The sequence below is a fragment of the Carassius auratus genome, chromosome 11 (genome assembly GCF_003368295.1).
Source record: "Carassius auratus strain Wakin chromosome 11, ASM336829v1, whole genome shotgun sequence".
Classification (NCBI taxonomy): Eukaryota; Metazoa; Chordata; class Actinopteri; order Cypriniformes; family Cyprinidae; genus Carassius; species Carassius auratus.
Window position 1 is genome coordinate 12,189,627 of NC_039253.1, and position 19,360 is coordinate 12,208,986.

General features: G+C 36.7%; 1 protein-coding gene across 1 annotated transcript in view; it reads left to right on the plus strand.

The window, feature by feature from the left end:
* The first annotated feature begins 17,181 nt into the window (after window positions 1–17,181).
* Window positions 17,182–19,360, plus strand: part of LOC113111038 (cadherin-4-like) — a 137,196-nt gene continuing 135,017 nt past the window's right edge. Inside the window, exon 1 of the mRNA XM_026275411.1 lies at window positions 17,182–17,704. Within this exon, the coding sequence (XP_026131196.1) occupies window positions 17,639–17,704 (66 nt within the window). The 5' untranslated portion in view covers window positions 17,182–17,638. The remainder of the gene's footprint in view (window positions 17,705–19,360) is intronic.

The window sequence follows — 19,360 nt, forward strand, 5'->3', positions numbered from 1 at the left end:
CTCTCTCTCTCTCTCTCTCTCTCTCTCTCTGTATCTCGCTCTCCTGCTTGGTTGGTGTGTAATTGGGCCTCAAGTAAATGGAGATTTGTATGGAGATCAGCGCTCAGCACATTCACACACACACACACACAACGGATAGCTTTTAATCAATGGCCGGAATGAGAGAAGTAACATACGATAAAAATCCACCATTCAGGCATCAGCTTTGACCAGTGCCGAGTCCTTTGTGTCCCTGGATCTGTAATTGTCTCAGTATCTGATTTCATTTGACTTTTTGATAAGAATAACCTCATTGGCTCTGCCTTGATATTTCCAATCCCATCATCCCTCAGAGAATGATTAACTCTCCTCCTGGCTGCGAACGGCCGTCACTGAGGCGTAAAATATTATTTGTATTACCCAGCATTTCCACATGCCTCAGTTGAGATCTTTGGCAGATGAGCTTGAAATAAACAGAGGGGGGAGCCAGTGAATCAAAGCTCCTAATATTAAATGATACGATATTAATTAGGGACAGGCGAGAAGTAATGCATCACGTCTTATTGAAAAGGGCCCCAGAGGATTAAATTATACTCGCGGGGATGGGGCTAAAAATCACCTAACCTTTTCTTATCTGTTTTAATATAAGCCATCCAGCGCGGTGGCGGTGCGCTTTTAGCGGCGCTCGTTAAGACGTAAAGGGTTCTGTGAGGAGCTCCACTCCTTCTCTATAATGATCATTATGCTCTGTGTAAACTGAGAAGCTACTGTTTGCTCTTCCCAATCCCACTCCAAAGGGTCATTCTTCTTCATTATCGCCGTCACAAAGTGCCCGACGATTATTGTGTAATCCAATTTGTTGTATCATTTTCAACAAATTGCTTCAGCCGTCTTTAGCCAGGGAAAAATGTTTATTAGCGCGTACGTCCGCGTTTCCACACTATATGCTTTTAAGATGCCAATTTCCTTTGCCTTGCTAGTTAGCGACGATGAAATTATGTTTTTCCAGCTTTCTATTCTCCCTGGTATTAGTTTAGCAAAGACATTTCTGGCAGAAAGCGCTTTTTAAAATGCTGTTTTTAATTGCCTCACTGAATCAGAGCTCCAGGGATAGTGCGTGGCCTTTGCTAATGGACTCCCTCATTTGAGCAGGTAAGACAATTAGCCATATTACCGAGCCCACTTAGCTACAGGCTAACCTGTGCACTTCTGTGGCACCTAAAGTGCTCTGCTTCGCTGGTGTCGAGCCGAACAAGTCGTGACTGCCAAAGGTGGCTTGTTTGCTTTCAGATGCAACCATGTTTGTTTGTTTGTTTTTTGGATTCGTTGAATGCTTTTGGTTCTAAGTGCGATGCCACAACACAAACGCCGCGCTCCGTCCCAAACCTGACTCCGACCAGAGGCGAGCTCATTTAACCTTGGCCGTGATTGAGAGGCAGATGGCGCACCCTTATGTCTGTTGAGCATAGCAGTGTGCTAATGAAGTGATGTCTCCATAAACAGCAGACACGGGGTCAGTCAGGCTGCTGCATGCCCAGAGAGAAGCTGTTGTTGCAACAGTGGACAGGCCTCTGGAGGACTAAATAATGAGCACTCGCTCCCGGTCTCGCTGGCCCTCTACTGCCAGCTCTCAGCCCTCAGGGACAAGACAGAGAAAGACCAAACACACCTGTACACAGAGGGACAAATGCACAGACGTACTTGTGCAGAGTGAGAGCCTCCTATAAATACAGATGCACAGCAAGCAGGGCACACAAATACCAGTACACAGACAAGCAAATACATATATTTATCTCCACATCCAGCTTCTGGATGTGTGCTTGCACAGAAATTCCAGTAATTAGTAGTTGCTACAGTACATACACATATGCTAAATATGCAGACAGTGTACATTCTATGAGATGTAGAGGTATGGTATTGCTAAGGCTGTCAATCAATACAAATTTGATATACTGATTCATTATTTAAATTATGTGCATTTACTTGAATATTTTCAGAAGAAAACCTTGAAAGATGACTTATTTTATATATAGGTGTTAGTTACTTATACCTAGGGGTTTTGTTTGATAATGATCTGCAATTTGATACCAGATTAACTCAGTAGTCAAGTTTATTTCACTTACGAATGCTGGCAAAGGTTTAGTCATTTTTCTCTTTCTGAGAAGGCGATACATGCGTTTATCATGGTGAGACTTGATTATTGTAATTCTTTCTTCACTGGGCTGGTTGCCAGTCAAGCTTAGGATTTATTTTAAATGATTCATTTTTGTTTATAAGTCTCTAAATGGGTTGGCACTATCTTATTTGTCAGATCTTTTACAGGTGTATAAGCCCTTTAGGTCTTTAAGGTCTTCTGATCATTCTGTTTTAATTGTACCTGTACTGTGAGACCAAGAAAAATATGTTGGTTCCAGTTAATGTACGGTATCTAACTATATATCTAACTATGTCCCTTGGATGAGTTTTTTTCCTAAGAAGCGAGAATGGTAGGTAGCTCTAAAATAACACTTCTTGTTTCATTTTAGCTACAGACACACACTTCCTGATGGTCTTTGAGCACACCAAAATAACTCAATAATACTGATGAGTTTAAAAAACACTTTTGTAAAGGAAAGCATATACTTTAATGCCTATAATAATACAATTTCCCTCAGACCAGTATTCTTCACAATATCTTTTTATGTTTAACAGAATAAAGATATTAATTCCTAGATTCAGGTTTGGAACAACATAGGGATGATGAGAAAATAAAGACAAGGTTAACTGTCCCTTTTAAGAGCATACTGTAGGCTTTTCAACAAAATGTAAAAAATTAAAACTACTATTGAAAAGCAAAAATTCGAATAAATCCATGTTTTGGCCAGCACAAAAATTGCATAATTTTTTATATACAATAATTGCCAAAAGTTTTGTCACTGACATACATTTTGTGTTTTGCAAAGTTTGCTGCTTAAGCTGTTGTGGTGTTCCTTCACATTGTTTCTAGATTATTGTGTTGAGTGATCATGTGCAATTGAAATAATTGCTAAAAGTGTAATTGGCCAAAAATGAACTTTTCACAAAAAAGAAAAAAAAAAGAAAATCAATCAATCCATCAAAATGGCCTTACATCCAAGGAAATAGCTACAAAGAATATTTCACCTGAAAGAACCTTTAATGGATCATGAAGAACTTCAAGGAGAGAGGTGCGACTGCAGTGAAGAAGTCTTCAGGATGTCCCAGAATGTCCAGCAAGCGCCAGAACAATCTCCTCCTGAGGAGTCAGCTACAGAATCGTGTCACCAGGAGTGTAGAGCTTGCTCAGGAATAGCAGCAGGTTTGTGTTAGAGAATCTGCAAGAACAGTGAGGCCACGACTTTCCAAGAAGCCACTTCTCTCCAAGAAAAATGTCAATGACAGACAGAAATTCTGCAAGAAGTACAAGGATTGCACAGCAGAAAACAAAGTTATTTTTTCTAATGAAGCTCCCTTCCAACTGTTTGGGACAATCGATTATTTAGAGTAGAAAAGGTGAATGCTACCAAGAGTCCTGTGATGTGCCAACATTGAAGCATCCTGAGATCATCCATGTGTGGGTTTGCTTTTCAACCAAGGACTCTCTCATGATTCTGCCCAAAAAAACTGCCATGAATAAAGAATGGTATCAAAACATCCTGCAAGAGTGACTTCTTCCTGTGATCCATGAGCAATTTGGTGATGATCCGTGCATTTTCCAGCATGATGGAGCACCATGTCTCAAAGCAAGAGTGATAAAGAAGTGGCTCAAAGACCATTACATTTAAGTATTTGGATCTGTGGCCAGGCAACTCCTTGGATCTCAATCCCATAGAGAACCTGTGGTCAGTCCTCAAAAGGCTGAATGGACAAGCAGAAGCCCAAAAATCGTGATAAACTCCGAGAACTAATAAGGCAAAAATGGATTGCCTTCAGTTAGGATTTGGCCGAGAAGCTAATATCCAGCATGTCAGAGCGTATTGCAGAGTTCAATGGAGAACAAGGGTCATTACTGTAAATATTGACTCGTTCGATTTTTTTGCCAATAAAAGTCTTTAAAACTTATGATATGCTTCTCATTGTCTTTCAGTATATGATAGAAACATATGGAAAAATAATCTACAAATACTGAAGCAGCAAACTTTGCACAACACAAAACTTTTGGCCATGACTGTATAGAATCTGAATTATTTATATGCATAGATTTTCATAAATCTTTTAACTATGTGTGATTATGTATGTGTATATGAATTATTTTACCCTGGTTTATATTGATTTTCTCTACTAAATATTTAATATATGCAGTCGCTGTGTGACTGTAATGCTGTGCAAAGGGTGATGTTGAAGCTTCATTAATTTCTTGTGGTTCCAGGGAGCGCTTCTCTCTGTAACTGCCTTAGAGTCTGCATTATCTTCTAAAATTAACTGATAAGGAGTAGCTTCCTGATGACAAATAGCTATATGTTTATTTTGTGTTAATCTAAGGCATACACTGTCTGGACCAAATTAATCAGTGCATTTTTATTTTTTTATTTTGTATGATTACCGCTGAATGTAATTTTTACTAAAATAACATGTTAAATTGAAAGTCCTAGTAGTTATGACTAATAATCAGAGGAGCAGGAGTCTGAAAAAATAAAATACATGTTTTATTTTCAGTGCATACTGAGTAAAATCCCAATCTTTTCTTGCATTTCCTTTTATATAAGCCAAAATTCAGCTGGATAGTGCGATGCCAGGGATCTTTATTATGAGAGCTCCTGAGGAAAAAATAGAATAGGCATCTGAAGTCATTCACAGCAAGATATAAAAGGCACACAATCTCCAAACATCTTCTTTAAAGCACCAATGAAACAAAGAATTCAGTGTCTGTGGCAGGAAGCTACTCCTTATCAGTTAACTCTAGAAGATAATGCAGACACTCCTGCAATTACAGAGAGAAGCGCTCCCTGGTGCCAGAAGAAATTAATGAAGCTTCAACATCACCTTTTGCACAGCATTACAGCCTTATGGAAACTGCATATTAAAACACAGAATCAAAATAAAACAATGGTAAAATGAGATATATATGTATATTTGGACACAACTTCTCATTCAAAGAGTTTTCTTTATTTTCATGACTATGAAAATTGTAGATTCACACTGAAGGCATCAAAACTATGAATTAACACATGTAGAATTATATACGGAATTATATATATATAACAAAAAAGTGTGAAACAACTGAAAATGTCATATTCTAGGTTCTTAAAAAGTAGCCACCTTTTGCTTTGATTACTGCTTTGCACACTCTTGGCATTCTCTTGATGAGCTTCAAGAGGTAGTCACCTGAAATGGTCTTCCAACAGTCTTGAAGGAGTTCCCCGAGAGATGCTTAGCACTTTTTGGCTCTTTTGCCTTCTGTCTGCGGTCCAGCTCACCCCTAAACCATCTCGATCTGACCCTGGACCACAAAACCAGTCTTAAGTGTCAATTTTATGATCAGACAATATTAATAATCAAAAATAAAGTTTTTATATATTTACAGTAGGAAATGGACAAAATATCTTCATGGAACATGATCTTTACTTAATATCCCAATGATTTTTGCAATAAAAAAAAAATCTATAATTTAGACCCATTCAATGTTTATTTTTTGGCTATTGCTAAAAATATACCCCAGCGGCTTAAGACTGGTTTTGTGGTCCAGGGTGTGTGTGTGTGTGTGTGTGTGTGTGTATGTACACGCACATATTTTTCAAAATTATTTTGCAATTTAATAATAATAAACTTTTCTGGCCTAAACAATATGCCATTCAGATTATATTTTAAGATTTATACGATTTTTGATCTTTAATGATAGTTTAACTATCGAACGATGCTGAAATAAGATGCTTTTTAATATCCACATAGTGTAGAGTACATCTATGTTCAATAAACTTTCATCCTCATTATATTGAAATATGTACCTGTATGGAAACTGACTTTAAAACTGAATGTACCTTGAAAAATAAGTGTGATTAAAACATAACAATTAGCCTCAGTCTCCTGTATATGAATAATCATGTTAAGGAAATCAATAATAAATGAGATGTTCTGCAAAAGTTTCTGCGCCTTCTGGAAGCAATTCTGAAAGGGCAACATTCATTATCAGCTCTCCAGACATGAGCCAGATCCACAATCACCTCTCAGATACGACACACAGGTGGCTTCACAAACCAATTATCCAAGAATCCTTCAGATCGTCATGTTCCAAGCAGCAGCGTTTCATACTAGAACCGTTAATAATAAATAATAATAGAAACAGGGTGTAAATTCAGCTTTGCACATGTAACCATTATCTCCACATGCTCAGTGCTCTTTGTCACAGTCTTTCACAAAGTTTCCTCCCGATCTATATTGGGCCCATTTCCAGGTCTGAGCTTTTTAGTTAGACTTTAATAGAGATGAAACTCCTCCTTTCATAAATAGAACTGTCCTGGATCTTAATCATTGTTCATTAATTTAAATGTAAAGGAAAGTGTATTGTATTGACATATTAGATATGCAGCTCAGGTTAAGTAAACTATCTAGTGCTTTCAAATGACCTTCTTTTAAATAAGGACATTCATTTCACTGCCCAAAGGAGGTATGATTTAGTTCTTCTTGAGAGAAAGCACACAAAGCATACTTAAGAGTGCTAGTGGCACGTCAGAGTGCACTTGTGATACCCACATGAGCTAAGACTTGCTTTCCTGTATTAATATTGTTATTATTTCAAATCACTAGTGAATGAATTAAATAATTGTAGTGCATCTTGGGATAAGAGTGTTAATGCATGTCAATCTGGATTTAGTTTTTAAACTGAAGTGGTCCAGTGTGTTCCAAAGAAGTTTTTCAACTTTTTTAGACCTCCTGGTGCATATAGAGTTACATAGAGTATTGTAAGAAATTAAGTGTTTCCTGTAATTACTGTACGTGTACAGTATGATAACATATTAATAATATATATATATATATATATGTGTGTGTGTGTGTGTGTGTTTGAACATCATTGCATTTACGACATGAAGGTGTGAAAATGCTGCCAAAGTTAAAAATTACACATTGTCCAGTTGCTGAAAGTGATTCAGTATTACAGAATTTTATAAACCTGATAATGATGGCTTTGGAAAGCCTTTGGCTAGGTTTGAGAAATATTGATGTTTAACTTCATAGTGATTAATGTAACTGAAGAAAAATGCATTTAATCGGATTACATGCAATGTGAGTCATGATGAGGGCCTTTGATGCTCACGCTTAACCTAAAATAAAAAAATAAATAAAAAAAATGTTAAATTATAAAAGGATGTATATGTGCTGAAGTTAAATACTTCATATGCATATATGGCTTGATATAGAAAAACACTTATTATTGGTGCAATACGATTATTTAAAAAAATTATATATCTCACATTAGTTATTTTAGCCTAAGTTATTTGGTCTCCTGCATTCTAAGAAAAAAAAAGCATATAAAGGCTTTACTTTAATCAAAATTAATTATTGTCATTTATAAAGTCCCTGTGTCTTCGATAAACAGTGAAAGATCTTTAGTTGCACATAATGGACTTAAGAGGTTTTCATTAATTAAAGTTTTTGCATGCCACTTAGATATTGATGCTTTTATGCTTTTACCATGGGCATTCATATTGTAAGAAGCATCGCAAAAAAAAAAAAAAATAAGATTTGCAATCAAACTGTTGAGAGAAAACAAGTTACTGAAGAACCCTTGATTCTCACACACTTGTTCTCATTTAGACTCATAATGACAAAGCTGCCATTTGTTTTCTGTGCTGCCACAATAGCTCAACCCACAGACAGCCCACTCCTTCCCCTTCCCGTCTTTGCTTTGGTTTTTGCCACAGAGCAGCCAAATCCACCACTAGCATGTAATTACTGCCCATTAAGAGACCCCGATCTGTTTTTATGACCCACATTCATTTTTATGTACTCTATTCTAAGAGGCTTCTTCCTCTCTCCCAGGCATTCCTCCCTCTTTTTCAAAGCCTCTCTCTTAGAGTGTCTGTTTCTTTCTCCTCTCTACCCCCCATCTGCTGTGCTGGCACTTTGATAGTGGAATAGCCGAGGGGACCCACATACCCTGAGCTTCCCAGTCGATATATCATATCTTTACCTTGAAGGAGATACAGAGGGCAGTCGCAATGCAAATAGGTAAAGATGTACGACGTACACATTTGACTGCGTTGCTAGTTGAAAGTGGGCGGTAAAGGTCAAACGTCTAAAAGCAATCTACTGTATCTCACAAATTATCCTGCTTGTCTTTGCAAGGATATTTCTGTGCAGCCCTGTTGGTGCAAATTAATGCGTTTTCATTAACAATCCAATAGTAACAGGTTGAATTATCAAATTTCTCCAAATGTGGGCTCAGTAATGTTTTGTAATCATTATACTCACAAGGAAGGGAATAGTACTTTTGAGAAAACATGATTCAGTGTGCACATATGTGCATCATCATTCTGTCTTCTAAAATGGGTTTTTAAAAAGAGAAAACTTGGAAGGAAATAATGCAATAATAATATAAAAGTGGATATACAGTAATTCTTTCTGCTATATATTGTAATTACTAACATTTATTCTATTAATATGTAGAATACTTTTTGTGATACTATATGATACAGTATTCAGTATTAATATTTTATGTATTATGTATACAATATTATTATTACTTATGTTTGTGTACTTACAGTAGTACTGATGTAGTTAGTAGTAATATACTAATATATATATTTTCAAGATGATATTTGATGCATTTTTTAAACATTTTTATTTTTTACAATATGAATCAGGTCTTTATAAAAGGCTTTAAAAAGGGCCATGTGCTTAACATATTAAAGTTACTGAGTTTTCCAATATATGGAGACCATTATATTTGGGAATCTGTGGAATCAAAAAGATTAGTTGAGATCACATGAAGTGAGTTAATAATTTAAATAATAATAATAATGATGATGTGTTTATCGGCCCAATCATTTCCTGTAATTTCTCTACCATCCAGTCGAATAAAAGCATTGAAATGCCCATGAAAATAACTTAAAACAGAAACAAACTTAGGTGAATAAAAGTCGGTAGCCTATAACTTATTGAGTGCTCCTTTACGTTTCCAATTTTCTGTGGTGTAGCTGTTACTTTGTTTTTTTTCAAGAGGTGCAGAAGTAGAGTGTTCTCAACCAGAGTTCTGAAACTCTGAACAAGGACTGTTTTGTTCTCAGGGCAGGTCTCCACGATAACGGCGAAATATCACTTTCAAGGGTGCGGTGTAATGCTAGCCACAGGCTCCAGGTAGATTGGGTCTTCACTTCGTTTCTGCCAACACCTATTTTTTGATGGTGCAGGTGTGCAGTGCAGATTAAGGTCCTCATATTAAACTCCCCAACCTAGAAAGGGAGTCGCCAATCAGTTCACATTTCTCACCCTCTGCCTTTCCTGAAGCTCTCAAACTTGCTTTAAAAAGGGCCATGTGCTTAACATATTAAAGTTACTGAGTCAAAATGAAGGCAGATCAAGGCCAACATTTCTTCTGCATTTCGCAGGAGGTGGTATCACATACAAATAAGACAAAGTTGTAACACAATTAAACAGTGTTGTTAACAAATCATGAGTCCTGTCAACTACTTCAGCTTTGAAAAAGAAATCCAAACAAAGAGACAGGAAAACTTTTGCATGTCAACCTAAATGTTTTAGAATGATTCTACACTTTAAACAATGCTGGGTTGTTGTTGTTGTTTTAACACAAATACTGTGTTCAGCCTGATGGGTCATTTTATTTTATTTTATTTTATATTGCTTTTTTATGTTTTTATTTTATGTTGCTATTTTTTTGTTTGTTTGTTTTTTTACCCAAAAAAGTTCTGTAAAAAAAAAAAAAAAGTTCTGTAACTAAGCTGCTGGGTCACTTAAAATAAAATAAAATGCTGGGTTATTTTTTCTACCCAACCACTGGGTTGAGCCTGCAGGGATGTTTTTGTGTCACCCAGCTGTTGGGTTAGTGGCTGGGTGAATCTCGCTGATAGATGAAACTATACCCCCCCCCCCCAAACCCCTCCCTCCGACAACAACTTTTTGCAAATCCTCTACAGGCACTTAGCACCACCGCTACCAATTTAGTGCACTTCTTCAGCAAAATAAGGGTTTGTAAACATTTTATTTAATTTATAAAGTCTTTACTGTGCCGAAAAATGATATATTTATGCAATGCTACAGGAGTGTATAAAAAAGTGTCAGTCAACTAAATGCATCAGTAGCGGTCGTTTCGGATGATGGAAATGCCTTGACTTGCATAACTAACAAAATATTTTATTCTATATAAAACTAAATATAATTTAATTTAATGTTTAAATGTCATCTAATCCCAGCATGTTGGGTAAAAACATGTTACCCAGCACCTGGGTAAAAATATTAAAATCATCCCAATAAAATGACCCAATGGGCTGAACCCAGCATTTGGGTTCATTATTTTAGAGTGTAGTTTTTCTTGTTTCATGTCTAATCTTACCTATAGAAGAGATACAGGACTGTTGTTGCTACTGGTACCCTATTGAAAGAAAATCAAAATAAATTTATGACTGCCTGATTCAGACAACGAACTTTTGAACCAGTATGAGAGTTGGGTGATCACAGCACCACAGGGTTGGCTTATTCTGCTTTCTTGCATTTGTTTGTTTAATACCAAACCAGGCTTTCTCCATGGCATAATTAAATCAGTTCTAATGTGCTATTTATGCATGCAGCCTCTGCATTATTCAAACAACACTTTTGCACATTATTGCATTTTTGTTGAAACACAAGAACTTGTGAGGTTGCCATTATTGAACAGCAAAACGTTCTCCCCGAAACCCCTCCCGAGATGCCATTTATTATTAATTTATCCCCCGCCACCTCCAAAAAGGAGCACAGAAGTGATTTAGAATGCATTCCTTTAGAATGCTGCATTAGCATTTTACTCAAAATGAGCAAAACATTTTTCAGTGTGAGCATTAAAAAAACAACAGCACTGTTGTTGATATTATTGCTTGGGATGGCAAGGCATTGTGCTGATATGATGGTGAAGTGGGAAAAGTTTTATCCTCTTGGTGCTGTGGTGAAGTTGCTGGGCAAGCTGTATTGTTTGTTTGCCTGAAGAGATCTATCAGTGAAGCAGGGAACAAACCAAACAAAAAATAAAAGCTGCATTAAATTGATGAAAAAAAGTCAATATAAAAGGCAAAAGGGTCGAGAGGCCTTGAGACTTAAGACAACATGGCAGCAGGAAATGAGTTTGTCAGGACTACTAATTTTGACATGAAATGGAAATCTATTTTTAAATGCATGTTATTGATCTTATTGTGAACTGCTCATCACTGCATGTTTTTATGTATATGCATATATATTTTACTTAGACATTAGACTGTTATTACTCAATACAACAGATGTCACTGGTGACATATGCCCATCTTGTACAGGCGTTTTGTCTGCTTAAATCAAGCCCCTCTACAGTCTCCATCCAAACAACAATCAGTGAATCAATCAAGTCCCAACCCCTGTTTTTTTGTTTTTTGTTTTTAGTAATCTGTTTTACTTAGATGTTATTTGCAATATAGAACACAATATCTGTTGCTTCTTTAATTACATTGCAGCTTTAAATGAATATTCTGGGTTCAATACGAGCTAAGCTTATTTGACAGCATTTGTGGCTTAACGTTGATAACCACAAGAAATCATTTCGACTTGCCCCTTGCATGAATAGAGGTTACACTGAGGCGCTTTCAGTGGAAGACAGGCCAATTTTTGAAGCTTATAATTTTATAAATTAACTTACAGTACATTCATTCTCCTGTTAACACTAATGTAATGTTTGAGCTATAACGTTTTTAAAGTAAATTTTACAGTCATTTTAGGGTTTGCATTGATCCTGAATATTCCATAGTCTTCTTAATGATCAAGACTGCTCTCCAGCTATAGAAGTTAAACTAACACATTTGAAATGTGTTACAACATTTGCACATCACATTGTGCAAATGGTGCCGGGTTACATAACTCCTTCCGCCGCAAATGTTGTCTGATGATGTTAGTATCAAATAATGCATTTTTATAGCCAAACAGCTACATTACTTTAATGACCCCTTTGACTGATAGAAACATTATGTTCATTTCATTGTGGTGCCGTGACGTGCGTCATCTCCATCGTTGTAAATTGTGTGTGAAATGCAAGATCTACAGAAGCAGATTGCACATCTTCCCTAAGGTAAGAAGTGAATAGGAAGCCCTCCAAGAGGAACAGCCACCCTGAGGTTAATTAAGCAAAGTGTATTCCAGGGATACGGTTCAAATGAAAGTACAAATGACATCTGCCATCGTTTGTCAATGTCGCTTGCTCTGCATACCTATCAAGCAATCATTGTGTTTGAAAACTGCAGCCAAAAAGGTCACGCGAGGAAACAGACAGCACACCGCTTCCATTTGTCTCCGGTGATATGAAATGCATTTACTTGGATGACAACTTTTGTCTGTAGCATGTGGCTGGTGCGAGAAGAGCTGCTTATTCACTTTTTTTCCCTTTGTGATTGGATCTACACAACAAGCTAACATCGTTATGCTGCAGTATTGCTACATTCTGCTGACTTACTGTGCGGATTGTGTAGTGTACTCACACAAATATTTATCTGTAACTTTGCACCAGGAGTCAAGAGGTTTCCAAGTTTCATCCATGGATGAAATTGCTTATACATTCTGGATTTTCATATCTCCATGACTCGTGTCCCCTGTGCGGCATGCATGTAGATAGGCATGGAAATATTCTCTATGCAGTGTTTTAGAGGAATATTTTTTATATTCTTATATAACTTAAGCTCAGCTGATAGTATTTTTCGCATCGCTGATTACCATCAAAATTATTTTTTAATTGGAAAAGGGCAAATTCTTTGCAGAAATGTGAAGCTTATTTATAAAAGCACTTGCCATTTTTTTTTTCTTTCTGTGAAAGCTTTTGTATTTTTTGAGCTTTAAATCATTTAAATAAGAATCCATGAAAAAAAAAAAAAAAAAAAAAAAAAAAAAAAAAAAAATATATATATATATATATATATATATATATATATATATATATATATATATATATATATATATATATATAATGTAATATTTTTTAGCTGCGAAATGTCACTAATTTGACCACACTTTTGTTGTTAAATTTTTTCAAATTTTATACAGAAAACATAATTTAAACAAGAAAACACTCATTGTCTTCATGCATTGTTGCTTTACTATTGAAAAAGTGTGCATTTTAACATTTTTACGAACAGGATCAATTCACATCATTGTTACTGCAACCTTTGGCCTTCAGCCTTTTTTCTTTTTTTCTTCTTCACATAAACACATTGAAGGGACAAAGTGTAACTCAATTTTGCATTTCAAATGCTGTCACATCCTAAAACCTCATCATCTGCAGAGAGAAACTGCATCTCAATCACAACAAAAATACACATGATGGACTTAAAGGCATCATATTGGGTTATGAAAAACAATATTTCACTAGAACTTGGTATTCATTACACTATTTCCCCGGGCGCCGCACATAAATGGCTGCCCACTGCTCCGGGTGTGTGCTCACAGTGTGTGTGTGTTCACTGCTCTGTGTGTGTGCATTTCGGATGGGTTAAATGCAGAGCACAAATTCTGAGTATGGGTCACCATACTTGGCTGAATGTCACTTCACTTCACTTCACTTCACTTCACTTCACTTCACTTCACCTCACTTCACTTCACTTCATTTTCTTTTTCCATTTTGTTTACTTTTGTAAGTATTTTTTTCATGTTCAATGTTAGTTGTCATTTGTTAATTTATTCTGCTAAAAAACTGTTGTAAGAGCACTGCCATTTTTGATACAATTTTACGCCCCCCAAAAAAAAGTTTTTGCTGATTTTATGTAAAACCCTAATAGAGGCTACAATATATTATAATAATAGGCAGATTCTTCTTTTGTCCATCCGTGCTACAGGGCATATTGGGCAGGATAAATAATATATACAAATAATATTAATGATACTAATATTAATGGTATAAATACACTAATATGCTAATAAATCTTTTTTTATGCAACCCTAAAAATGGTTCTATTTAGCACTCAAAAGGGCTATTGTTACAAGCTGAAGAGCCTTTTTCTGGTACTGTTTAGTACCAATTTTCTAGTGTTTTGTTTACTGAGCTTAAATTCCTTCAATATTTTGGAAGACGTTTGCTTTCAATCTGCGAGCCTGAGAGGTTTCATATAATGCACTGAAATCACATCTGTTTCATTAGAAATATAGTGCTGTTTTTATCTGTTGTTTTTGAAGAAACTTTTTATGCTTTAGATGTCTGTTTTCCTTTTTTGTCGTTTGCACTTTGCCATTGTTCTGTGTCTGCTGTAAACATTTGCCATGGATTGACACTGTGTTAATGCTCAAATGAAATTAGATTACAGCCTTTCCATTTTTACCCCTTGCATTTGTGAACCGTCATTGATGTTATTCATAAAACTGGTTTTGAAAACATGGTTTCTGCCTTTAATGCAAAATAGCAACATCATTATCAGTCAAGAACGAGCGTTGTGTTGCGCATACTTATTGTAAAATTGGCCCTATCCACAAATTGCAGCGCGAGGCATTTGGAACACTCAAATAAGTGCTTGGACAATCAATCCTGGACTCCCTCAAGCAGCCAAAGCGATACAGGTGTCTTCAAACCATTAGGGCTGATGACACCAACAACTTAAACAGCCATGAATTATTAAATATAATAATGGATTATTTATAAAGCTAGCCGTCCACACGGAGCTGAGGCATTCAGTCAGTTTGGTTGGTATGGAAATGTCATTCAGTTTATGCTACGTTTCTCTTTTGTTGGATTACATTGATCACGTCATTGGAATACAGGGACTAAAAGTAGAGTGTGGTTGGATGAACAAAGCCAAACTGCAGAATGCTAAGTATGGGTATTAATGTCTAGTGTGTCTCTTCCTCTGTCAAACAAGCGAAAATGAAGAAACCACAGAGCAGCTGAGCGAAAGCCGTGAGAGAAAGCTTAGTGTCAAACTGCTTTAAATATGTCAATGTAACCAGAGAAAAGCCATTTAAAAAAATAAGCAACCAGTGTGTGGCTCTCGAATTGTGACAAAGTATTCAAAGATATCTACAGTATTTGACCCACAACTCTCGTCTTCTGTAAAAAAATGTTAAGTGGGACTCGTGCTTAATAATTTAACATGACCTTAAACCAATTCACTTCAAGTGGCCAGACGGTGTTTTTATTAGGCAAATGTTCAGTACTCAAGTAGAATAATTTACACACCTTAAAAAAGAAAAAGAAAGAATCCCTACAAGAGTACCTCCAATCTTTGCAATCCACTGAACTCAGAATTAGTCACCACATCCTGCTGTGCAGATATTCAGCTCAATAATAAAAGTATTTTCTGGATATCCATCTGTTAGCGAATGGATTTGTGGACATGTAGACATTTCAAAACTGACATTGTCTCTTACACTTGAGCAAACCAGTCCTTCTCTGGTTCCTCCGAGACTTGTGATCAGTCCACAGTGGTTCTTTCTTCCACCATGTGGATGTAGAATTTCCTGCAGCCTGAAGCAGAGAATTCATTCACATTTGGTGGAGGGGTGCTTGCTGTCAGTACCTATTATACTTCTTGTTTTAATTGAATGTACTGAGTAATAAAGTTGTTCCAAAAGAGCCTCTTAATTTTGATCCCCTATTCAGTATGCACAGAATGTCAAAAAATCAGGCAAACGGATTGGTCTGTCCTAATTGGCATAAAACACCACATTCACATTTATCTCATGTTTCTTTTGATTGGATCAGACTGGCGTCGTCCTTCTGATATGGAAATTGAGCTACCAACTCAGATGAGCGAGAAAATGTCAGCGTCATTAAAATGTGGACGACGGCCTTTTGATTACTTTCATTCTGGGCGAAAAGACTGTCGCCAAGGAAGTAAATTATGAATAACTTGGAGAGCTATATTTGTTTCTCACTGTTTAAAACAGTTACGTCAGATGGGATACAGGTCTTTTTCAACGGATCACAGCAGGTTACGCGGCCAACTCAGCTATGATCAAAAGACAGAGAAATAAGTGAAGTGTGAAATGGCATCCTGCGTTGAAGCCTGTAAGACTGACATTTTTGCCTGCGGACAACCCATCTTATTTATTCATGGAAAGAGCCAGTTAAGAGTTTACACTTCAGGTCAGAAGCACCATTACAAGAATTTTGGCATGGCAGGGAAGACTGGAGAGTATTTAAACATCTGTGACTCTGTGCTTTTTTGCAGTGCTTTGTGTCTCAAACTTTGATTAAATATTCATTTGTTGTTTACAGTGTAAATCTTTTGTATTAAATACTTCAGTTATTGCTGCACCTCCACTGTAATTCAGTTATAAATAGCGGATTCACTAATAGTGTAAGAAGCTTTTGAAATCTTTCTTTTAGTGTGCTGTATTATTATTTTTCTCATAACAGTGGTGGCTTACTATTATGTTGGGTAAGTTGCTCTAAGAAAGTAAGTAAAAACTATTAATTACATTTTTGACAGTGTAATTAGATTACTGTGATCGTTACTCTTTTTCAAAAGTATTGCATCACTTATTACTGATTAAATTCTAAATTCTGAATCAATTTCAAACGGCAACAACAAAACAAGGATTGACATGAAACTGAAATAAATATAAATAAATTAACATCAAATTGCATTAAATTACATTTTAACATTATAAGTTAAATTCAGTATATTTACTAAATTCACTATTGTTATATACAGTTTTTAATACTAATAATTGTTAACATGGTAAATGGTCAAACAGAACTTATTAAACTGAAAGCTTATTTATTCAGCTTTCAGACGATATATTTTAATTGATAATTCTCAATTAAAATAATAAAATAAAAATACTCTTATGATGGTTTTGTGGTCCAGGGTTACAGTTCAATAACTTTTGATCACTTTTAACAAAAGAAAAATAGGCTACTCTTCAAATGTTGTGGTTATTTTCGAAACTGTTTAAACAAAACACTAAGGTTCTGTGGTATATTTACATCAATATTAATTAAATCTATAATAAAGTGATTTTTTTTTTGTTTATTTGTTTGTTTGTTTTTTCCGATGCTGTCCGATCAGTTCCTGAAGCAAAGCGCGCGAGCTGCGAACTGTTGCTATGGTTACTCCTCAGGCGAATGCTAATGTTTCCGCGCGTCTATTTAGCTCCTAATCTAACTTTTGCGCTATAATTATTTAATTAATGCATTTTAAGACCCCCCAAACCTTAAGGTGGTCAGACCACCTTATAAAACCCTTCGTAATTAATTCGCCACCTGACTGCATCCGCAGGCTATTTTAATCTAAAGTAGATTTGCAGAATGTACACAATACGCGTTGTTTAACTGTCAAGCGTGCTGTAGTGCGTCTTTAAGCAGTACGCTGCGGTAGGAGGAGTTGTAGCGGTTGTGACGCCGCCAGCGGAGCCGTGGTGCTGAGCTGAACAGCGCCTGTCCACCTGCAGTAGTGCGCAAGACCGACCGGGACAATATTCTCTCGCATCGCTCGGCGGAACCCTGCAACCGACAGCACGTCTCACAGGAATTATCTCCACGTTTGTGAATAGCAAACATCTGCCTCCTCTGCTGATGGCCAAAATGAAAACCGGCTGCGCGATTCTTGTGGCGTGTGCCTTAGTTGTGGGCACCTCTTTGGTAAGACTAAATGTTTTATTTACAAACACGCCTGAAGTAACACTACTTGAATTCAGACAGACCGTGCGGAACAGTGTGCGTTTTATGCGCTTACTCACTAAAAGTGGTGCATCGAGCGTTTACTTAGTCTGTTTGGAAATGCAAAATTGCTTTCGTAGCACTTCTGTAACATTCGCTTTTCCCCGTGTTCTTTCTTTGAAATAACATTCAAACAAGTAAATCAGTTTGTGCTGAACACTGGTCGTCTATCAGGAGGCTGCAGTGGCTTGCAGCTGCACTTTTAACACACGTTGCAGAGGATGCGGCGATGCCTGTGGTGTGTCTGCGAGAAATAGTGCTGCTCTTTCCTTACTGGAGGAATATGTGAATATTCAAATGAATTGTATTCATATTCATATTCATGTTGTGGAATATTCATTAATATGAACGTCAGGAATGATCTAACTTGTTGGATGCTAGAGAAGGGGTTGCTTTGGTCAGTGGAATTATGAAACATTAATATAGTAGCCTAGTTAAAGACGCACATATACCAGGCTGTAAATGAAGACTAGAAAGTGCTGGGGTGTTGAGTAAATACAAGTTCTGGAAATAAGACATATTTCTGTTGGATGTGGCAGATATTGACATTCTCTTTGATGACTCATTCAGAATAAAATCTGTATCCAGCTTGGGGGTGAAATGTAGCTATAGAGCTGTATTCACGTTGTGGGCAGAGGCAGCGCTGCTTTAGAAAGTATCCATCTCACAGCCCTCTGACTAATGTGATCTGTAGGGATGCTTTGACACAGACCGTTCCTCTGTGGACGTATGAAAGAGCTTAGTGCGTCGGCTCTTTGTTGTCTTGATTTTTCAGGTTCATAGTTATCTATGTTTCAGAATGGTAGAGACCCCTTAAGGCAACCTCTCGTTCGGTTCAGACACAGCCGAGGCCTGAGCTTTAACCGCGAATTGCTTTTAGAAAAGCCCACCATATTGAGACTGGCATAACCTGAATATGACCCACCATCTAATTATGCTAAATCTCCGTGGTGAGCACTATCCATTGATGCATACACACACGCACACACACACACACACACGCATACACACACACACACACACACACACACACACACACACACACACACACACTCTAGGTTACTATCCTAAAATAGATGCCACTGTAATGGGCACAATTTCTCTACTGATTTACATGGCAGAACTCCAGCACAACCTTCTTTATTCTGCATTTCCTGTCTTCCATCGCATCCCCCTTTTCTCCCTCGGTTTGTTTTAATCATCAAACAGGCTCGTTTAGCTCTTGTTAAATTTTTAGAGAAGCTCTTGATGTTTTCGTTCTTGTAAATTTCTTTAAAACCACCATTAGGGCATAAGAATGCAGGCTTCTGAATGCGAATTAAGAGAATCAGAGGTTTGCTGCTTTTGATTAAGAAAGTGTTCATTGGCATTGAACTATTGAATATTCAAATACTCTACTGGACTGTAGTGATGTGTAACCAGGAGTATGTGCACAGCAGAGAGTATTTAAGCAGGTTACAGTGGGTGCTTGGAAAGATTGAGATACTGCTTTGTTAGAGCTACAAAATAGAATGTTTATTTTTATTTTTAAATGAAATAAAAGTAATGTAATAACAATCACAAAACATCTAATCCTGA